Consider the following 21762-nt stretch of genomic DNA (forward strand, 5'->3'; position numbering starts at 1 on the left):
CAAGGCTAAGGAGGTGGTTGAGGACACGTATCCTATGGTGGACATCCTAGCACCCTCGGGGCCCTCACGGATAGCGTTACCCCTCATAAAGATGGTGGTGGACACCACCAAAACTCTATGGCAGACACCGGCATCTCTGCTACCCACTGCCAAACGCAATGAGCGCCGCTATTTCGTCCCTTCCAGAGGCTTTGAGCATCTCTACTCCCATCCGCCTCTGGACTCATTGGTCGTTGACGCGGCTAACCAGCGGGAGAGACAAGGTTTCCAAGGTTCTTCCCCAAAGAACAGGGACAGTAAACGCTTGGACCTCGTGGGTAGGAAAATGTACTCCACCGGTGGTTTACAACTCTGTATTGCTAACCCGCAAGCCATCGTGAGTAGGTACTGTTATAACACTTGTGCTTCCATGGCTAAGTTCATGGAGCTCGTCCCTTCGGACTCTCGGTCTGAGTTCACCACCTTGGTGGAAGAAGGGAAATTAGTCTCCCACGCTTCACTGCTGGCAGCCTTAGACGCTGCAGACGCTGCCACAAGAGTCATGGCGACAGGGGTGGCTATGTGACGGGGGGCCTGGTTGCAAGTCTCAGGGCTACCCTACGAAGTCCAAACAAACGATTCAGGACCTCCCGTTTGAGGGCGACACTGTTTTCCCTGTTTTCAGAGGAGATGGACAAACGGCTCCACAGCCTAAAAGATTCCCGAGCCTCCCTCAGATCCCTGGGCTTGCATACCCCTGCCACTCAGCGGAGACACTTCTGTCCAAAACCTCCTCAAAGGTTCCAGCAGCAGAACAGCCAGGACAACTCTAGGAGGAGGAACCGGAGCGGTAGGAGAAGACAACATCCCTCCGCTAATCAGGGTCAGCCCAAACCGCCCTCTGGCCCTAAACCGGCATTTTGAAGATGCGGTCAAGGACGGTGCACCAGTCCAGAGACTGAATTCACCCCACCTTACCTTTTCCTCCTGACTATCCCCTTTCTACCGTGCATGGTCCCATACAACTTCGGACCGCTGGGTGCTTCGCACGGTGGAGGAGATACTCCATCCAATTCTGTGCCCTCCCGCCCTTCCACCCCCCTTCCCCGTCCCTCTTCAGGGACCCTTCTCATGAGCAACTTCTCAATCAGGAGGTGCAGTCGCTTCTAGCACTAGGGGCGGTGGAGGAGGTTCCACTGGAGCACAGGGACGAAGGTTTCTATTCTCGCTATTTCCTAATACCGAAGGCCAAAGACGGCCTAAGGCCTATCCTGGACCTCCGCGACCTCAACAAGTTTGTGAGGAAACTCAGATTCCGCATGGTCTCCTTGACCTCCGTTATCCCTTCACTCCCAGCAGACTAGTATGCCACCCTCGACTTGAAGGACGCGTATTTTCACATAGCAATAGCGCAAAACAACAGAAAGTACTTCAGGTTTGTGATCAACGGTTCCCATTACCAATTTGCTGTCCTCCCTTTCGGCCTGTCAGCAGCACCTCAAGTCTTTGCCAAGTGCATGGCAGTCGTCGCCGCCTTTCTGCGGAAACATCAGGTACAGGTGTTCCCATACCTCGACGACTGGCTGATCAAAGGCCGATCCAGGGCTCAGGTGGAATTCATCAGAGCCACCTTCGAGAATCTGGGCCTCCAGCTCAACGAGGTGAAATCGACTCTGTCCCCGGTCCAGAGCATAGAGTTCATAGGGGCAGTTCTAGACTCAACCCAAGCCAGAGCATTCCTCCCACAGGCAAGATTCCAGGCTCTCGACGCCATGATCCAGGGACTCAGGCAGTTCCCCACCACCACCACCGCGAGAAATTGTCTCAAACTGCTCGGCCATATGGCGGCCGATAGGTACGTGGTTCGGAACGCCAGACTCAGGCTTCGGCCGCTTCAGTCGTGGCTTGCGTCAGTGTACAGACCTGCCAGGGACAGCTTGGACAGGATTATGACCCTGCCTCACCCCATCCTCGACTGACTCCTGTGGTGGACGGATGCTCACCAGGTGTGCTTGGGAGTCCCCTTCACTGCCCCACAGCCATCCCTGACGCTAGTGACAGACCTGTCGGATTTGGGGTGGGGAGCTCATCTGGAGGACCACAGGACTCAGGGCCTCTGGTCACAGACAGATCTCTGTCTTCATATCAATGTCAGGGAGCTCAGGGCGGTACGCCTAGCGGGTCAGTCATTCCGCTCATATCTAGCAGGTCGATGTCTATCGGTCATGATGGACAGTATGACTGCAATGTTCTATATCAACAAACGGGGGTGCACGCTCCTCTCCCCTGTGCCAGGAAGCCTTCAGGTTATGGGACTTTTGTATAGAGCACTCAGTCAACAGGCGTCGTACCTTCCAGGGATCCAAAATGAGCTGGCAGACAGCCTAAGCAAGTCTTTTCACAGCCACGAGTGGTCCCTTCACCCGGACGTTGCATCTTCGCTCTTCCAGATGTGGGGCTGTCCCCTGATCAACCTCTTCACCACACGACACAACAGGAAGCGTCAGCAGTTCTGCTCCTTCCAGAATTACAGTCCAGGCTCCACAGCGGACGTGTTTCTCCTCCATTGGGGCGGGGGGACGCTTCTATACGCCTTCCCACCCATACCGCTCATCCACAAGGTCCTGCTCAAGATTCGCAGAGACTGGGCTCAGGTAATTCTCATAGCACCAGCTTGGCCCCACCAGCATTGGTACACGTCTCTCCTAGACTTGTCAGTGGGAGCCCCGATTACCCTGCCGCTTTTCCCGGACCTTCTCACACAGGATCACGGGCGGCTCCAGCACCCGAACCTGCAGTCACTGCACCTCACAGCCTGGAAGCTCCATGGCTGAATACATTTGAGCTCTCCTGTTCAGAACAAGTCAGACACCTGATTGGAATGGACATGAACAACACATCTCGAAGAACAACAGTTACGAGAAGGTGAGTAACCATTTTAAAATTAGAGGGATAGAAAACAATAAAGGGGATAGAAAAAGTAAATCAATCAAGTACTTCTATTCATCCTCTCTCATATAATACAAGGGAAAAGGCAGCAAATTAACATCTATTTCATGCACTGCATCATTAGCCTGGCACTCACTGCCACAAGGCGAAGAGTTTACCAGGGTATTTTAAAAAAAAGATTGGGTCTCTGTAAGTACAGTGAGAACATGCACAGCTTTCTTATATTTAACATAAGATAAAAAGGGACATGTTCCCTCCTGGTTCAGGACAAACTAACCTTAAATTGATGGGAATTAGGAAGAAACTTGCCCATGGGTAGGTTATTCATAGATTTTTAAGGCCAAAAGATCCACTGTGATTATCTAGTCTGACCTGCATAACACAGGCCAGAGAATTTCAGCAGCATTTTGTACATCAAGCCTGTAACTTCTGGGTTGAACTAGAACATGGCATCCAGTCTTGATGTAAAAACTTCAAATTATGAAGAATCCACCAATGTCCCTTGGCATAGTGTTTTAATTGCTAATTACCCTCACTTAAAAGTTTTCCTTATTTCCACTTGGAATTCGTTTTGTTTCACATTCCAGCCATCAGATCTCACTGTGCCTCTGTTTGCTAGATTCAAGAGCTCCCTGTGACAAAGTGGGAATTTTCTATATTTTTATATTAAAAAACAAAAAACAAAAAAAACAACAACAACGAGTACTTGTGGCACCTTAGAGACTAACAAATTTATTTGGGCATAAGCTTTCGTGGGCTAGAACACACTTCATCAGATGCATGGAGTGGAAAATACAGTAGGAAGATAGATAGATAGATAGATACACACACACAGTACATGAAAAGATGGGGGTTGCCTTACCAATTCTAACGAGACAATTCAATTAAAGTGGGCTATTCTCAACAGGAGGAAGAATCACTTTTGTAGTGGTAATCAGGGTGGCCCATTTCAAACAGTTGACAAGAAGGTGTGAGTAACAGTAGGGGAAAATTAGCATGGGGAAATTAGGTTTTTTGATATATGTGATATATGCCATCATATGCCAGCAATGCCCCTCTGCCATGTACATTGGCCAAACCGGACAGTCTCTACGCAAAAGAATAAATGGACACAAATCAGACGTCAAGAATTATAACATTCAAAAACCAGTCGGAGAACACTTCAACCTCCCTGGACACTCAATAACAGACCTAAAAGTAGCAATTCTTCAACAAAAAAACTTCAAAAACAGACTCCAACGAGAAACTGCAGAACTGGAATTAATTTGCAAACTGGACACCATCAAATTAGGCCTGAATGAAGACTGGGAGTGGATGGGTCATTACAAGAACTAAAAACTAATTTCCCCATGCTATTTTTCCCCTACTGTTACTCACACCTTCTTGTAACTGTTTGAAATGGGCCACCCTGATTACCACTACAAAAGTGATTCTTCCTCCTGTTGATAATAGCCCACTTTAATTGAATTGTCTCGTTAGGATTGGTAAGGCAATCCCCATCTTTTCATGTACTATCTATATAGATATCTATCTTCCTACTATATTTTCCACTCCATGCATCTGATGAAGTGGGTTCTAGCCCACGAAAGCTTATGCCCAAATAAATTTGTTAGTCGCTAAGGTGCCACAAGGACTCCTTGTTGTTTTTGCTGACACAGACTAACACGGCTACCACTCTGAAACCTATATTTTTATGAATCCCATGTGTGCCTTAGTTTCTCCTATATAGTACATTGTTACCCAGGGGGCAGAAAAGGACTGTTTGCTCTCAGGGCAGGCTAGGAGACATGGGTATGGATGTTGCCTATGAATGGAGCATCTGAAAAGACAATGGAAAATCCAAATCACTAGCATATTGACACCTAGCAACCAAATGACCCAGCAGGAGATGCATTTCCTCGCCTCTTTGCAGGGAAGCTGCAGCTCAAGAACAAAGGTGTGAAGTGGGGAGATTGGATGGCTGCTGGAAAGAGTCTGGACTCTCCTCTGGAGGCTGAGCAAGGAGGTGAGACTGAGGCCAGGTCTATAATACAGACCTAGATCAGTATAACTACATTGCTCAAGGGTGTGAAAAATCCACCTAACCTAATCCCTCCAACCTAACCCCACCAGTTTCTCGTTTCATCTGACATCAGGAATAACATTCAAAAACCAGTAGGAGAACACTTTAACCTGTCTGGTCATTCAATGACAGACCCACGGGTGGCAATTTTGCAACAGAAAAGCTTCAAAAACAAACAGACTCCAACGAGAAACTGCTGAGCTTGAATTGATATGCAAACTAGATACAATCAATTTAGGCTTGAATAGAGACTGGGAATGGCTGAGCCATTACAAACATTGAATCTATCTTCCCATGTAAGTATTCTCACACTTCTTATCAAACTGTCTGTACTGGGCTATCTTGATCATCACTTCAAAAGTTTTTTTTCCTCTTACTTAATTGGTCTCTCAGAGTTGGTAAGACAACTCCCATCTTTTCATGCTCTCTGTATGTGTATATATATCTCCTCAATAGATGTTCCATTCTGTGCATCCGAAGAAGTGGGCTGTAGCTTATGCTCAAATAAATTTGTTAGTCTCTAAGGTGCCACAAGTACTCCTGTTCTTTTTGCGGATACAGACTAACACGGCTGCTACTCTGAAACCTGTCATCACGGTCTGTTATTGTCCAGTTTATAAGTTCTCAGCCATTTTGACTTTATGAATTACACCAATGCAGTATACAGCTATGCTAAGGCTGTAGCTATGCCAAAAGTCCTAGACCACTGTGATATCAAATGTAACTCAACCAATCACCACCCTTAGTCTACAGCTAATTTGCATGCAACAGTTTTATTGGTTATATGAGGGAGACTGCACAGATGGTGGATTACTTAGCCCAGCTGCCACATCCAAGTGCTCAACCACCATCTACACAAATCCACAAAATCTCCCAATACAACACCCACCAGACAAATCAATACAACCATCCATACATTGACGCAACCAGCACACACAATAACCCCCATGTAGGATTTATTTTAAATTGACTGGATCGTCTTGTGTTAAACTATAGTGTCTCTAGAGAGTAAGCTCAGCCCCTGTTTTACTAGTTTTCAGATCAATAGGGAGAAAGTTACCCTTTAGGATTCTTTTAGATTGGGAGAGTGAGGAGCACATGAAGAATGAATACAGTGACCACAAACACATATACAAGCAAAAAGATTTTGTTCGTATTATAAATTACACTCACATGCACATCTACACAACGTGAGAGAGCCCAAGCAATAGCCAATGCCATATTCATACTCACATGCCGGATCTCTCATTGACAGGTGGTCATTGATAGAGGGTAGTTCCTGCTGGGGTCATCCCAATGACGTCCACCCTTTGAGTCTTCCCACATTAGCCCATCCAGGGCACCTCTGTCTTGTTCTGATGACACCTAACACCTTATGCATATGCATAAAGGTTCCAACCCTCCTTTTCCTTATCTATTCTTCCCTACCCCATAAATTTTGAAGTGTCCCACTTTTCATAGGGTATTCTCTTAGTTCCCTTTATTATTATTAGCATCTTATTAACATTTATGTACATATGTTCCTGTGTTCTGTTCTGTGGTCAGAACAGAACTTCCCATGATCTCCCAATCAGGTACCTTGCAGTCTAGATGGATACATTGTTTTCTATTTTTTCATAACATCACCTATTGGCACATCCTTTATAGTAATCTTGTAGTTTTATTGGCATAGGATCAATCTTAAGTCACCCACTCAAGACAAGTATCCTTAAGCCTGAAGCCTAGAGTGGCAAAGCTGAAATCATGCAGGCCTTACCTAGTAGGCCTTGCATTACAGCCTTGTTTTACTTGTACCTAATACACATCCATCACTCCTAAATACTTTTCAATCTTATACTCCCATAGTCCTATCCTACTTATAACTATTCGTCACACATTGATTACATAGGAGTTAACCATGACAATAATACAATCAAATGATAAAAAGCAACTGATTGGCTACACCAAATATCACTCCAAAGCCTCAAATGTCTGTTGAGTCACTGTGAAGCGATGGATACAGCTACAAACAATGGGGGAGAACTCTCTGTTCAAAATAGCAGCAGATTGAATCACGACTGGCATTCATGATCTGTTACCCTCCAATTTTTAAATTCTCAGTCATTTTTGGTGGGTTTATTTAAACCACATGACTTTAGGAATTACACCCATGTGACAGCATAGGCTTGCAGTTACTAGTAATGAAATATGCATTGGAGAAGGGGACTGAACCTGGATCTGCCTGCTGCATGGGGACTGCCCTGACCACTGGACTACAGAGACAGCCATTCTAATTCTCTGGCCCAATGTGTAGTTGATTATTTTACACACAGTGGAACAGGTTCAACAGGAGAGCCAGAGAGCCCTGCCCCAGAATACCCCATAACTGAGTGGTTAGGGTACTCTCCTGGGAGGTGGGAAGCCACAGTTAAAATCTCTTCTCCACAGCTGGCAGCGGTGGGAATTGAACCTCTCTCTCCCCCACATCCTGAGTGAGTGCCTTAACCACTAGGTTAAGTTATAGCTGTTCCCCCGACTTGTGCCATTTTGTGTAGGTTTAGGGGTACTCCAAGCATGGCTAGTGAATCAGACCCCAAAAGCAAGATAGGAAGGAGAACACCAGTCTGGAGAACACCACTGTGGTTTAGGTGCAAGTTATGGACCAAACTGGTCATCAGTGTCAGGACTGAGGTAGCTTTGTGCACACACAGCCACTTTAATGGCAGAAATTCAGGTGCCTAGGGACTTTAGGCACCTTCAGGGTTAGGAGACAGCCAAGCAAGGGTTTTGCATACACTAGTGGTGCCTAACTGCCACTTTAGGCACCAAGTCCCCCTTCTGAATCCAACTCTAAGTGCTTTCCAGAGTCTCTGGTTTTCAGATTATTAACCTCCGTTTCTAATGTACGAGTTTGTACTTGGCTATACACCTCTACCCCGATATAACGCTGTCCTCGGTAGCCAAAAAATCTTACCGCGTTATAGGTGAAACCGTATTATATCGAACTTGCTTTGATCCGCCGGAGTGCGCAGCCCCCCCCCCCCCCCCGAGCGCTGCTTTACTGCGTTATATCCGAATTCATGTTATATCGGGCCGCGTTATATCAGGGTAGAGGTGTACTGAAAAGCCTGTATTTTTGTTTGATTTTGCCTAGCTTATCTAGCTACACTGATCACTCATTATTTTCCACCCCACCAGTGTAATTTAGAAACTTATCAGCTGCTGTGGCATAGCTAGGAGTGGAAATTTGGGTGGGCCCCGACTTTCGGGTGGACGAACAATGACAGACTGTGCTAGCTCAGCTTCTCCCCTGATGCCACACCCTCTTCCTAGGGCTTTCCCTGCTGAGCTGGGCATGTGTATGGGGTAGCTCAAAAAATGGCAGAGCTGTTGGAGCGTAGCTTTCTGAAGGGCAGACACATAGCGCCGTCCTGGATTTCAGGTGCCCAGGGTGTGCGCAGGGATTTAAATTACTTACTTTTGGGGGGCACTTTAAACGCCAGCCCCTCACCCAATGCCCCTGGGCCCTGCTGCTTCCCCCACCCCCCTGGCTCCCACCCCGTTCCCTCCCCCTCCTCCCCATTGTCCTGGGCTCCAAACACTTACTGGAGGTTGCGGGTGAGAAAGGGACAGAACTCAGCAGGCTTCCCAGGCCCCATCTCGCAGAACTCTTCTGCCAGCCCAGTTTCCCTGCTCTTGGCGCCATCTAGCAGGGCTCAGTGGGAGCGCTAGCTGCGGTGCCTTTCCTAGGCACGTCTCCAGCCACGCTCAGCCTGACTTCCACCATGGCAGAAAGGGGGGAGGAGGGGCTGGGGAAGGGAATCCCAGGGCAGGGGCCGAGGCAGAAACTGCAGGCGGTGGCAGAGATGATTAATGGGGTGGGGGGGAGGGAACATGCCCCTGCTCCCCCCCCACCGGCCCACGTTGCTGTGCCCGAGTGATGCTCCGGCCTGCTGTGGCAGCGCAACACCCCTGCTCAGATTTGGGTGGGCCTGGATGCTAAATGAGTGGGCCAGCACACCCGTGGCTATGGCCCTGATCAGTAGTTATGTTCTCTTACAAATCATTAACAACATTAGTCTGCACAGGCACAGAACCCATGCCTTCCTCTAAAGACATTATACTGGCCACGCTTAGAAACAGAAGACTTGACTAGATGGACCATTAGGTTGATCTGGTGTGGCAATTATTGTCAACCAACATTCCTCGATTTTGCCAGTGCACTGCAGAGGCAAAACACCAGTTCCCATGCCACCAGAACATATTCGAGTCTTGCCTTTTTTGGGGGGGGGGGGGGGGGAAGAGAAGAGGTGAGCACGCATGAGGGATGAAAACACGACTGTCAGCTTTCTCTACTTATTAAAAGATGAGGTGGAGACAGTAGCTACATTTTCCCAAACTAATGTCCATGAGCTACTTTGGATCATTTTCCTGTCCTCACTGCAAGTCATGAATTCCTCCCAATTGAGTGACACCTGCAAGTGCCATTAACCTGCTACTTACCTCCACTTCCAGGTCATTAAATGAAGATTGTGAATCCAGCCAGGCAGTCCCATTCCCTGGGGGCCCACTAGTCACCTCTCCCCATAATTTGCCATTTATCATACCACAGTACAAATAAGTGATGGTCACGTTAACACCACCCTGTACCGAAAACCCACCGACCGCTATGCTTACCTTCATGCCTCCAGCTTCCAACCCAGACACACCACACAATCTATCGTCTACAGCCAAGCGCTGAAGTACAACCGCATCTGCTCCAACCCCTCAGACAGAGACCAACACCTACAAGATCTTCACCAAGCATTCTCAAAACTACGATATCCGCACAAGAAAATAAGGAAACAAATCAACAGAGCCAGACGTGTACCCAGAAGCCTCCTGCTACAAGACAAACCCAAGAAAGAAACCAACAGAACTCCACTGGCCATCACCTACAGTCCTCAGCTTAAACCTCTCCAACGCATCATCAGTGATCTACAACCCATCCTGGACAATGATCCCTCGCTTTCACAGACCTTGGGAGGCAGGCCAGTCCTCGCCCACAGACAACCTGCCAACCTTAAGCATATTCTCACCAGCAACCGCACACTGCACCATAACAACTCTAACTCAGGAACCAATCCATGCAACAAACCTCGATGCCAACTCTGCCCACATATCTACACCAGCATCATCATCACAGGTCCTAACCAGATCAGCTACAACATCACCGGTTCATTCACCTGCACGTCCACCAATGTTATATATGCCATCATGTGCCAGCAATGCCCCTCTGCTATGTACATTGGCCAAACTGGACAGTCACTACGTAAAAGGATAAATGGACACAAGTCAGATAGCCTGCACAACATGCGGCCCGCGTGGGCTCACTGTGCGGCCCGCGGGGGTTGAGTAAGTGGGCTCACTGTGCTGCCTGCAGGGGGGGAGGGGTGAGTAGGCAAGCGGCGGGTGAAGGAGGGGGGCTGAGTAGGCGAGCGAGCGGGCGGGCAGTGGCGGGGAGTGAGTAGGCGAGCCGGGGGAGGGTGGCTGAGGAGGCGAGCCGGCTGAAGAGGTGAGCGGCGAATCGGTGGCTGACCTGTTCTACTGATCTGGTCTGGTTCCCATCCCCTCTCCCAGGGCCAGCTCCAGGCACCAGCAAAACAAGCAGGTGCTTGGGGCGGCACATTTCTAGGGGCAGCATTCTGGCGCCGGCCATCATAGGTGCCGACTCCGGGCATGGGGGAAAAAGTGCCCCTGTCGCCCCAGCTCGCCTCCGCCTGCTCCCCTGAGCACGCCGCTACCACTCTGCTTCTCCCCCCTCCCTCCCAGGCTTGCCGCGCGCGAAACAGCTGTTTCACGCAGCAAGGCTGGGAGGGAGGAGAAGCCAAGCGGCGGGCACTCAGGGGAGGCGGCGGTGGTGGAGCGGAGGTGAGCTGGAGCGGGGAGTGGTTCCTCTACCCCCCCGTTACTTCCTGCGCCCCCCCACCCTAGCTCACCTCTGCTCCGCCTGCATGCGCCGCCGCTCCGCTTCTCCCCCCTCCCTCCCAGGCTTGCCGCGCGCAAAACCGCTATTTCGCGCAGCAAGGCTGAGAGGGAGGAGAAGTCAAGCGGCGGGCACTCGGGGGAGGCGGCGGTGGTGGAGCAGAGGTGAGCTGGAGCGGGGAGTGGTTCCTCTACCCCCCCGTTACTTCCTGCACCCCCCGACCCTAGCTCACCTCCGCTCTGCCTACTCCCCTGAACGCGCTGCTGCTCCGCTTCTCCCCCCTCCCTCGCCTGAGAGGGAGGGGGGAGAAGCGGAGCAGCAGCGCGTTCAGGGGGAGCAGGCGGAGCGGAGGTGAGCTAGGGTGGGAGGTCACGGGGGGCCCGCAGGAAGCAATGGTGGGGGGGGAAATGCGGCACGCCGGGGGAGGAGGCGGGGCTGGGGATTTGGGGAAGCGGTTCAGAAGGGGTGGAGTTGGGGCGGGGCCGGGGGCAGAGGGGCATGAAAAAAAAAGGGGGGGGCGGCCAAAATTTTTTTTGCTTGGGGCGGCAAAAATCCTAGAGCCGGCCCTGCCCTCTCCAAGGGTTGCAGCTGTCTGGAGGTGCCTGCCTTCCACGCCTTCCTCATTCACACCTCATTCATTCAACATGGCAATTGATTACAAAGTGGGGGGGGAAGATCTTATTCTACTTCTAGCAAAAAGACATTTTTCTTTTACCTTAATTATACTACCTTAGGGGCCTGCTATAACAAATTACCGAGGTTCAATACTGCTGTTTCGGAGGGGTGGCGCTGGGGAAGGAGGGTTTGTTTCCACGGGGCAGGTGGCGCTGGCGGGGGGGTGTTTCGGCAGCGCTGGGGGGGTTGTTTCCGTGGGGCGGGTGGCGCGGGGGGGGGGGGGCTCGGTGGCGCTGGGGGGGGGTTGGTGGCGCTCGGGGGGTTTCAGCCCTCAGCTGTTTTCTTTGGAGTAATATGGCCCTCGCCACTTTATGAGTTGTGCAGGCCTGTAGGAGAACACGTCAGCCTCCCTGGCCACACAATAGCAGATGTAAAGGTAGTCATCTTACAGCAAAAAATCTTCAGGACCAGACTCCAAAGAAAAACTGCCGAGCTTCAGTTCATTTGCAAATTTGACACCATCAGATCAGAATTAAACAAAGACTGAATGGCTAGCCAACTACAAAAGCAGTTTCTCCTCCCTTGGTGTTCACACCTCAACTTCTAGCAGAGGACCTCACCCTCCCTGATTGAACTAACCTCGTTATCTCCAGACTGATCCTTGCCTGCATATTTATACCTGCCTCTGGAAATTTCCATTACATGCGTCTGACGAAGTGGGTATTCACCCACGAAAGCTTATGCTCCAATACATCTGTTCGTCTTAAAGGTGCCACAGGACTCTCTGTTGCTTTTTACAGATTCAGACTAACACGGCTACCCCTCTGATACTTCATACCCTGTTTGTGAGACATTAGCCAATTTTCCTCTCCAAGTCTATTTGAATTGAATCAGAAGTGATCACAAAGCTGTCTCCAATTCACTTTGTCTGGCTGATGAGTAGGACCCACCTGGAGTCAGCACCTTGGTCTTCTGTCCTTTGAGCAGTTTCTGGACCCGAAGCAGTTGCATTGAGTTCTCATGGCTGCGAATTGTGCTATGGACCCACTGAGACACCTCAGAAACAGATTTCACAGCTTCTGAAATTAGCATAGCACATCAATAAAAAACAAAACAAAACACTTCACTGCAAGTGACCTACATCAGGTTGGGAAATAGACAAAATTGCCAGAACTGGAGAAGAGCATGTAGATGGCTCTACCCAATCCTATCGCTGAAATCTGGGAGTTGAGCAGGTTACTTACCTGTAACTGGAGGTTCTTCGAGATCACAGAATCATAGAATCTCAGGGTTGGAAGGGACCTCAGGAGGTCATCTAGTCCAACCCCCTCCTCAAAGCAGGACCAATATCCAACTAAATCATCCCAGCCAGAGATGTGCGGTCCCTCTCTGTATTCCAAAACTGGGCGTGCTTGCCCGCCACAGCTGAAAGTTTTTAGTAGCAGGGTCAGTTGACCTGCACCTGAGTCATACATTGCCTCATGCTACAAACAAGGTTATAGGAGGCCATGCGGGGCAATGCCCCTTCAGTCACTCTCTCACCACTAAATAGCGCAGTCTGCAGTAGAGGGGATGGTGGGTGGGTGTGACCAGGTGTCTGGATGTGCCACACTGACAATGCCACACTCAGGGCAGACTGCAAGAAATAGGGCCCATAATCCCCAAAACTGGTGGTTTATTCTGTAATTAGATTCACCAATCCAGAATCGAGAGCTATCTGTAGTGCCACACTGGTTAATAAGAAACCAAACCCAATCCCCTTTAGGTATTCCAGCTCTTGGCTCCCATCTAGACAACCAAGTCTAATATATTGAGGGGTTACTGAAAACCCTATTCACCATACTTAAAGTTCTACCAATCCCAAAGATATTGGACACTTACCCGTAGGTCCATATGAATCTCAGATCTTACCCAAATACATGCTTACAGCCAATCCTTAATAACTAAGTCTAAGATTTACTATTAAAAGGAAAAAGAAAGAAGAGAGTTATAAATGGCTAAGGAATCATATACATACAATTGATTGCAAAGTCCTTATATCAGGTTTGTAGCAGTGATGGAATAAACTGCTAGCTTGCAAAAGTCTCTCTGGAAATTACCCAGACAGATTAAGGGTTATCAGTCCTTGTTTAGAGCTTCCTTGTTAGTAATCCAGTCCAGAAACATGAAGCAGGAAATGAAGACAAAATGGAGATGTCTCAGGTGCCTTTTTAGATCCTGTCCCAAACAAAGCCCACAGCTCCTCTTTGTGGAAAGTTACTAGCCCAAGATGGAGCCACGGTCATATGAGCATATCACGTCCTTACATGGTTTGCTGACTCACAGGGGTTGGCTATTGGCCCCTTGGTGTCTAAGGCGTCCTTTGGGAGAGTTATCTGGGAAGGATGAGTTTCTTCTATGGCCCACTGATAGAGTGAAGTGTCCTTAATGGGCCATCTACACATAGATGTCTAGTCTTGATGTTAATTTATTTGAGAGGTGTCACCCAGAAACAAACATTTATCTTCTTCAAGTGATAGTCCCTATATGTATTCCAAATGTGGGTGAGTACCAAGTAGTGATCAGCTTGGAGACAGGGGTGAGGACACAAGAAGTATCGTCATCTGCAGGATGGCATGGCTGATGGCTGTATCTTCTACTGCTCCCCTGTGTGATGGCATAGTGGGTGGGGAAGGTATGCACGGAGCGCCAGGTCGCTGCCAGGTCACGTGTCCATGTGGAGTGGGCTGTAATCCTGCCAGGCAGCGGGGTATTAGCCTGCCTGCAGCATTCTGTGATGCATGTAGAGACCCACTTTGATATGTGCTGTGAAGAGGGGGCTTGTCCTCACGACCTCACCGCAATGCCTACAAAAAGGTACGAAAGGCATGGGTCCTGTCAAGGTAGAACGCAAGTGCATGGCAGACGTCCAATGAGTGTAGGGTCCTGTCCCCTGTAGAGACATGCGGCTTAGGATGGAAGAAGGTGAATGGACTGATTGAGATGGAACTCTGAGACCACTTTCAGAAGAAACTTATGGTGAAGGCGTAATGAAACGCTGTATTTATGGAATACTGTATATGGTAGGTTGGCCATTGTGGCCGCCAATTTGCTGACCCACTTAGTGGAAATGATGGCAATGAGAAAGATGACCTTCATGGATTTGTATGAGAGGGAGCACGTGGCCAGGGACTCAAAGGGAGGTCTGAGGAGGGCAGAAAGTACGAGATTGAGGTCCCAGGGTGGGGATAGTAGGTTTAAGGACCGATGGGAAGTTATTTGTCAGCCCTTTCAGAAAGGGGGGGTAAACATTGAGTGGCTGTCAACCAGTGGGAGGAAGGCATTAAGTGTTGCCAAGTGGACTCAGATGGAGCTAATGGCGAGGCCTGAGGTCGTAAGTTCCAGGAGGTAGTCCAGGACGGTAGGAATGAAAGACATCACTGAGGGGGAAGACAGTAGTGTTGCACTCAGAAGGTGAAATGCATCCATTTCACTGCGTAGAATGCCCATGTGGAAGCTCATCTGCTGTGCTTAAGTATGTGCTACACTGGTGTCAAGCAGACAATGTCTACATGCAAGCACCATCCAAAAGCCAGGCGAGGAGGCAATGCAGGCCTGGGCAGGGATGTCTGACTCTGCCTCAGTCCTGGGTGAAGAGATCCAGCAGTGTGGGGAGGTGGATTAGGGGATGGGTGGAGAGTCTGAGCAGGTCTGGAAACCAGAATTGTTGGGACCAAAATGGGGCTATTAACAGGACCATGGCCCAATCGTGTTGGATCTTGCGCAGTACCCGGGGAATTGGGGTGGGGGGGAGAAGGTGTAGTGGAGGCCACCTTGCCACAGAAAGAGGAGAGCATTGACCTAGGAATCATGCCCGTTGCCCCCCCGGGAGCAGTAGAGGGGGAACTTGTAGTTTTGCAAGTGGCAAAAAGGTCCCAGTGACGGGTGTCCTAGGCATGGCAGCGGCAGCAGAGAGTGGGGTTGTGTAGCTTCCACTTGTGATTGAGGTACCAGATCCGGCTGAATGTGTCCACCATAGAGTTCTGCATTCCCAGGAGGTATGTCACATGGAGTGTGACATTGTGGCAGATATACCAGTTCCAGAGGCAGATGGTCTCCACACCGGGTGACCAGGACTTGGTGCCCTCCGCCTGTTTATGTATGCTGCTGCGGTGGTATTGTCGAAGAGGAGATGAACCTGGCATGCTCAGATAAGAGGCAGGAACACAAGGCAGGTTGCCCACACCTTCAAGATATTGATGCGCATGTGGACCTTGTGCTGAATCCCAGGCCCTGGGACGGCATGGCCATCCAGGGTGAGCACCCCAACCAGATAGGGAGGTGTCCGAGGTGAGGGTGGTGGTTGGGATGGGAGTGGGGCAGGGGGTGCCTATCATCTCTTTCGAAGGGTTGGTCCACCAGATGAGAGGCCTGGACTAGACTTGGGACAATCAGTGTGGCATCCAGGTGGTCGATGTGGAGCCTGCAGACCAATAGGAGCCACAACTGTAGACAGCGCATATACAAGCGGGCATGCAGTGTCACATGGATTCAGGCTGCCATGTGGCCAATGAGGCAGAGACAGCGACACACCGTGGTGTGTGGGTTGTGACATAGGACTGCTCTCTGGGTGGCGGAATGGCCTGCCGGGAGAAAGGCCTGAGCCACTATGGAATCCAGGCATGCCCCGATGAAGTGGATTGTCTGTGCTGGGACGAGCATGGATTTTTCCTTGTGGATTCAGATACCAAGAGTGGCGAGGAGAGAACAAAGAGCGCAGATGGCTGACGTTGTCTCAGTGAGTACCTCAGCCACCTTAGTTGAGCTGCGAAGACTTTGGTGAAGACCCTTGGGGCCATTGCAATGCCGAAGGGGAGGACTCTGAACTGGTAGTCGTTGCCGCCCATGCAGAAGCAAAGAAACTTGCAGTGGGCTGGGCAGATGTCAGTGTGGAAATATGCATCCTTCAAGTTGAGAGCTGTGAACCATGACCCCTGGGGAAGGTAGGGGATGATGGAAGTGAGCGTCACCATATAGAACTCGGTTTTCATGATGAATGTGTTGAGTAGTCAGATCAAGAAGGGGATGAAAAAGTATGGGGAGTAGAAGCTTTTGCTGACTAAGGGATTAGACACCAGTTCTATTGTGCCTTTCTCAAGGAGGGTGTCTGCCTCATGTTGTAGGAGGTTGCAATAAGAGACTCCCAATAGGCATCTGGGAGGGGCAGGAGGCACGCAGCGGGAGGGGAAAGCAATTTGATTGAATAACCGTGCTGCATGATCTCTAATACCCAACAATCCGTGATGATCTTGTCTCAATCATGGACAAATAGGGCAAATGGCCCCCAAAGGTTGGAGGGCTGGGGATGGTGATGTGGGGGGCTCGCAGGTCTCAACATGTACATCAAAACTGTCACTTCGGTGGATGCCGTGGTGCTGCAGAGGTGGCGGCGGTGGCTGAGTATCACGGACACCGTGACTGAGAGCACCGTTGTGCGGGCTCCTGATACTGGGGGTAGGTGGCCTGGTATGGTGCATAGGAGCATAACTGGATTGCTTTTGATGGGGTGCCAGGATGCATTTCCCAAGAGATCAGAGTGTTGCTCTAAAGTCCTTCAGAGAGTGGAAGGACTTGTCTGTCTTCACTGAGAACAAACTGTCCTCGTCAAAGTGTGAGGTCCTGGATGATGGTCTGGATCTCCCTGGGGAAGCCAGAGGACTGCAGCTAGGACTCATTGTATGATGATGGCTGTGGCAAGGGAGTAGATGGATGTATTTGCTGCATCCACCGCAGCTTGAGGCTGACCTTGGCCATCAGGCGACCTTCCTCCACCAGGGCCTGGAAGTGCTGCTGTTTGTCCAATGGTAGATCTATAGCTTGCATAGTTATGAAAGTAATACTTCGCTAGCGGAGTACAGTAATTAAGAGATGTGGAACTGCAGGGCTGTGGAGGAGTATACCTTACGGCCCAGGAAGTCGAGCATTTCGCCACCCTAGGGGTTAGAAGCTCCTCACTCGTTCAGTCACTGTGTGCACCACTAGCAAAGTGTGGGGGCGGGGATGAGAAAAAAGAAAGTTACCCCCTTAGATGGGACAAAGTATCAGTGTTCCGCCCTCTTAGGCATGGGGGTACATGAAGCTGGTGTGTGCCGAACTGCTCACGCAGGCTTGAAAATAGTGTGACGTGAGATGGAACTCTGGGCTGGAGGATGTCCAACAGCTGATGGTGTTAGTCCTGGACTTCCTCCAGAGATATGCCCAAGTCTAGATCCACCTGCTGCAGCACCTCTTGGTACCGGCAATTATCATCAGTACGGCTCCATGTTTGTAACGGAAGTCACGGAGTCCATGACTTTCTGTGACCTCCATAACTTCTGCGGTGGCCAATGTGGCTGACCCCAGGCCTGCCCAAGCAGCTGATACAGGAGTGGCTCTGCAGCCAGCTTGGATGGCCCCGCAGCCAGCTGCACCGGCCACTGCTAGAGCAGCCCCAGGCAGCAGGCCCCGGGGACCACCCAAGCAGCAGCTGGTGCGACTGGCCCTGGGGACTGCCTGAGAAGTGATCCCGGGGGTGGCTGGAGCAGCTACTGTCGGCAGACCCTGGCAGCGGTCCCTGGGAGCGGTCCCTGGGAGCAGCCACTATTGGCGGACCCCGGCAATGGTTCCTGGGCGGCCGGAGCAGCCGCTGATGAGCAGCCTCTGGCAGCTGGAGTCGCTGTCCCTGTCCACCCCAGCGGTGGCCCCCACTTTACACCAGCAGCAGGCCCCTCTCAGCAGCGGGCCCCAGCTCCCCCTGGAGCACCCCCCTCCAGCATGCCGCCCCCCAAGATTTAGTCAGGAATATTTATAGTATCAGTCATGGACAGGTCACAGGCCGTGAATTTTTAATTGCCCGTGACCTGTCCATGACTTTTACTAAAAATACCCGTGACAAACCATAGCCTTAATCATCAGGAGGCAAGAGGGCTGGGGAAATCAGGGCTTCATCGGGAGAGGATGAGACAACCGTTGATATTGGCTCCCACTCAGTCTCTGTTTCTGGTCGGAACTGGGCAGTTCCAGCACAGGAGCCCAGACAAAAGCATGCGAGACCTGGGAAGGCGGATACGGGCAGTGTTATGGGTCCCAGGGGTACAGAGGCCCCAAAGGTAGCTATACCAGGGCGGTGGTGCCCAAGCTTACCCTGCCTGGTGCAGCGGTGACGCCTGGGAGTCTGAACTGTGCCGGGACACAGGGGAAAATGATGGTTCCTCTGCAGAACAGCCATCTGAGTCCAAAGAGACCTCAGGTAGTGGTGGAGCCCTCAGTGCAGGTGGCCCAAGTGCAACTGACAGGTGTGGTCTCTGGCCCAAGCGAAGCCAGAGAAGCAGTGTGTCCACTGGAGTAGGAGGCTGCGGTACCAAGAGCAGCAGAGATAGCAGGTCTGGGTGCACCATTGGGAACAGAGGCTTTATGCGCCCAGGTGTCTAGGAGACATTTCTCCGACTGCTGGAGTGTGGAGGCATGTGCAGTGTGGGAACTCTGGTTGCGATGAAGGTGCATGCCATGGAGGGCTGTCTCTTCACACAGCTGGCGTGGCAGTCAGGGGTACCGGTACCTTTTGCCTCTTAGCTTTACCCCTGGAATGGGGGAGCTTAGGTGGGGTCCACATGCAACATCTCACCCGACATGCCATGACTCGGGGACCAAATGCTGTGCTCAGCGGCAGTCTGCAACAGGGACTTCCCGCGATGCCCATGAGAGAGCTTATGACCCTCATGCTTGGACTTGTCCTGTGCCAGTGATCCCATCGGATCCTGACAGGAAGTAGTGGGTGGGGCACTCACCACCGGTGAAGGACAGTGCACCGTTGGTTCCACTGGACCCGGATCGGATTCCGTATGTGGAGAGCCTCCTCTTCCATAAGGAATTTCCGGAATCACAAAAGGTGGGTCCACAAGGGAAAAGACTTGCAGATCTCACAGTGTGCAGCAAGATGTGCATCCCCCAAGCAGTACAAGCTGCAGCAGTGCTCCTCACTCATTAAGAACGAGCGAGGGCACAACATACAGTTTTTGAACCCAGAACATGAGGCACGGTCCCTCAACAAAGTTGGGACGGGCCCCGAGCGGGGCAAAATCAACTACACTAATTAACTATGAACTATCTACACAAGAAGACTAAACTATCTAACAGTATACACGGACAAAGCATTCTCATAGCAGACTACAAGCATGGAGGAAAGAAGATTCCGACTCCAACCATGCGGCGGTGAGAGGAAACGGAAGGAGCATTGTCCCACATAGCCTCTTATAACCTCACCTGGAGCACGAGGCAACGTACGACACACGTGCGGGTCAACAGACACTGCTACTGAAAACTTCTGGCTCCGGAGCATGGCATGCATGCGCACCTGCGTTTCAAATACCTATAGGACTATCACTTGAAGAAAAAATCAGATTCTCAGACCAGAAGGGACCACTGTGATCAGATCACCGTAGTCTGACTTCCTGTGTAGCACAGGCCATAAAACTTCCCCAAAATAATTCCTAGAGCTGATCTTTTATAAAAACATCTGATCTTGAGTTTAAAATGGTTAATGACGGAGAATCCACTATGACCCTTGGTAAATTGTTTCTATGATTAATTACTCACTTTTAAAAACGTACGCCTCATTTCCAGTCTGAATTCATCTAGCTTCAACTTCCAGCCACTGGATCATTTTGTCAATGAGGCTGAAAAGCCCATTATTAAATATTTGTTCCCCATGTAGGTACTTAGACTGATCAAGTCACCCCTCAATCGACTCTTTGTTAAGCTAAACAAATTGAGTTCCTTGTGTCTGTCTCCATAAGGCAAGTTTTCTAATCCTTCAATCATTTCTTGTGGCACTTCTCTGAACCCTCTCCAATTTATCAACATCCTTCTTGAATTGGACACAGTATTCCAGCAGCGGTCACACCATTGCCAAATATAAAGGTAAAATAGCCTCTCTACTCCTCCTCAAGATCCCAGTTTATGGATCCCAGGGTTGCATTAGCTCTTTTGGCCACTGTGTCACACTGGGAACTCATGTTCAGCTGATTATCCACCAAGACCTGCAAATCTTTTTTAGAGTCACTGCTTCCCAGGATAGAGTCCCCCATCCTGTAAGTATACACTATATTCTTTGTTCCTACATGTATACATTTACATGTAGCCATATTGTTTGCTTGCGGACAGTTTACCAAGTGTAGATCACTCTGTCCTCTTGATTATTTACCACTCCCCAAATTTGTGTGCCATCTGCAAACTTTCTCAGGGTTGATTTTGTTTTCTTACACGTCATTGATAATTATGTTAAATAGCATAGGGTCAAGAACTGAGGCCTGCAGGACCCCACTGGAAACAATAATGATTACCCATTTACAGTTACATTTTAAGACCTATCAGTCAGTTTTTAATTAATTTAATGTGTGCAATGTTAATTTTTTACCATTCTGGTTTTTTAATCAAAATGTCATATGGTACCAACTCAAACACCTTACAGATATCTAAGTAGATTATGTCAACACTATTCTCTTTATCAACCAAACTTGTAATCTGATAAAAAAGACATCAAGTTAGTTTGACAGGATCTATTTTCTATAAACCCATGTTGATTTACATTTATTATATTACCTTCCTTTAGTTCTTTATTTTTTGAGTCCCATATCAGCCGTTCCATTATCTTGCCAGGGATCAATGTCCGGCTGGCCATCCCGTTTTTTACCCTTTTTAAAACCTGGCACGACATTCACTTTCTTCCAGTCTTCTGGAACTTCTCCGGTGTTCCAAGATTTATTGAAAACCAACATTAATGGTCCAGCAAGCTCCTCAGCCAACTCTTTTACAACTCTTGGACATAAATTATCTGGACCTACTAATTTAAAAATAATATCTAACTTTAGTAGCTTCAGTTTAACATCCTCCAGATATACTAGTGAAATGGAAAGAGTTTTATCACCATACGGTGAAACTAGATCATCTGTTTTTCCCCAAATACAGAACAGAAATATGTATTGATCCCTCTACCTTTTCTGTGTTATTATTGATAATTCTACCATTTCCATCTGATAATGGACCAATACCATTGTCAGGATTCTTTTTGTCCCCAATATATTTTAAAACTCCTTATTGTCCTTCACTTTGCTAGCCATAGATTTCTCCTTGTGTCCTTTGGTGCCATTATCAATTTTTTACTAACTTCTGATTTATATTTCTTACTATCAACTTC

At 49.5% G+C, this 21762-nt stretch overlaps 1 protein-coding gene across 1 annotated transcript in view; it reads right to left on the reverse strand.

Annotated features, from left to right (window-relative positions):
- The window catches only part of ARHGEF39 (Rho guanine nucleotide exchange factor 39), a 54494-nt gene that overhangs the window by 5183 nt on the left and 27549 nt on the right, over positions 1-21762 (reverse strand). The window contains exon 7 of the mRNA XM_065406948.1: positions 12500-12628. Coding sequence (XP_065263020.1) covers positions 12500-12628 — 129 coding nt within the window. The remainder of the gene's footprint in view (positions 1-12499; positions 12629-21762) is intronic.

Source organism: Emys orbicularis, chromosome 6 (genome assembly GCF_028017835.1).
Source record: "Emys orbicularis isolate rEmyOrb1 chromosome 6, rEmyOrb1.hap1, whole genome shotgun sequence".
Lineage (NCBI taxonomy): Eukaryota > Metazoa > Chordata > Testudines > Emydidae > Emys > Emys orbicularis.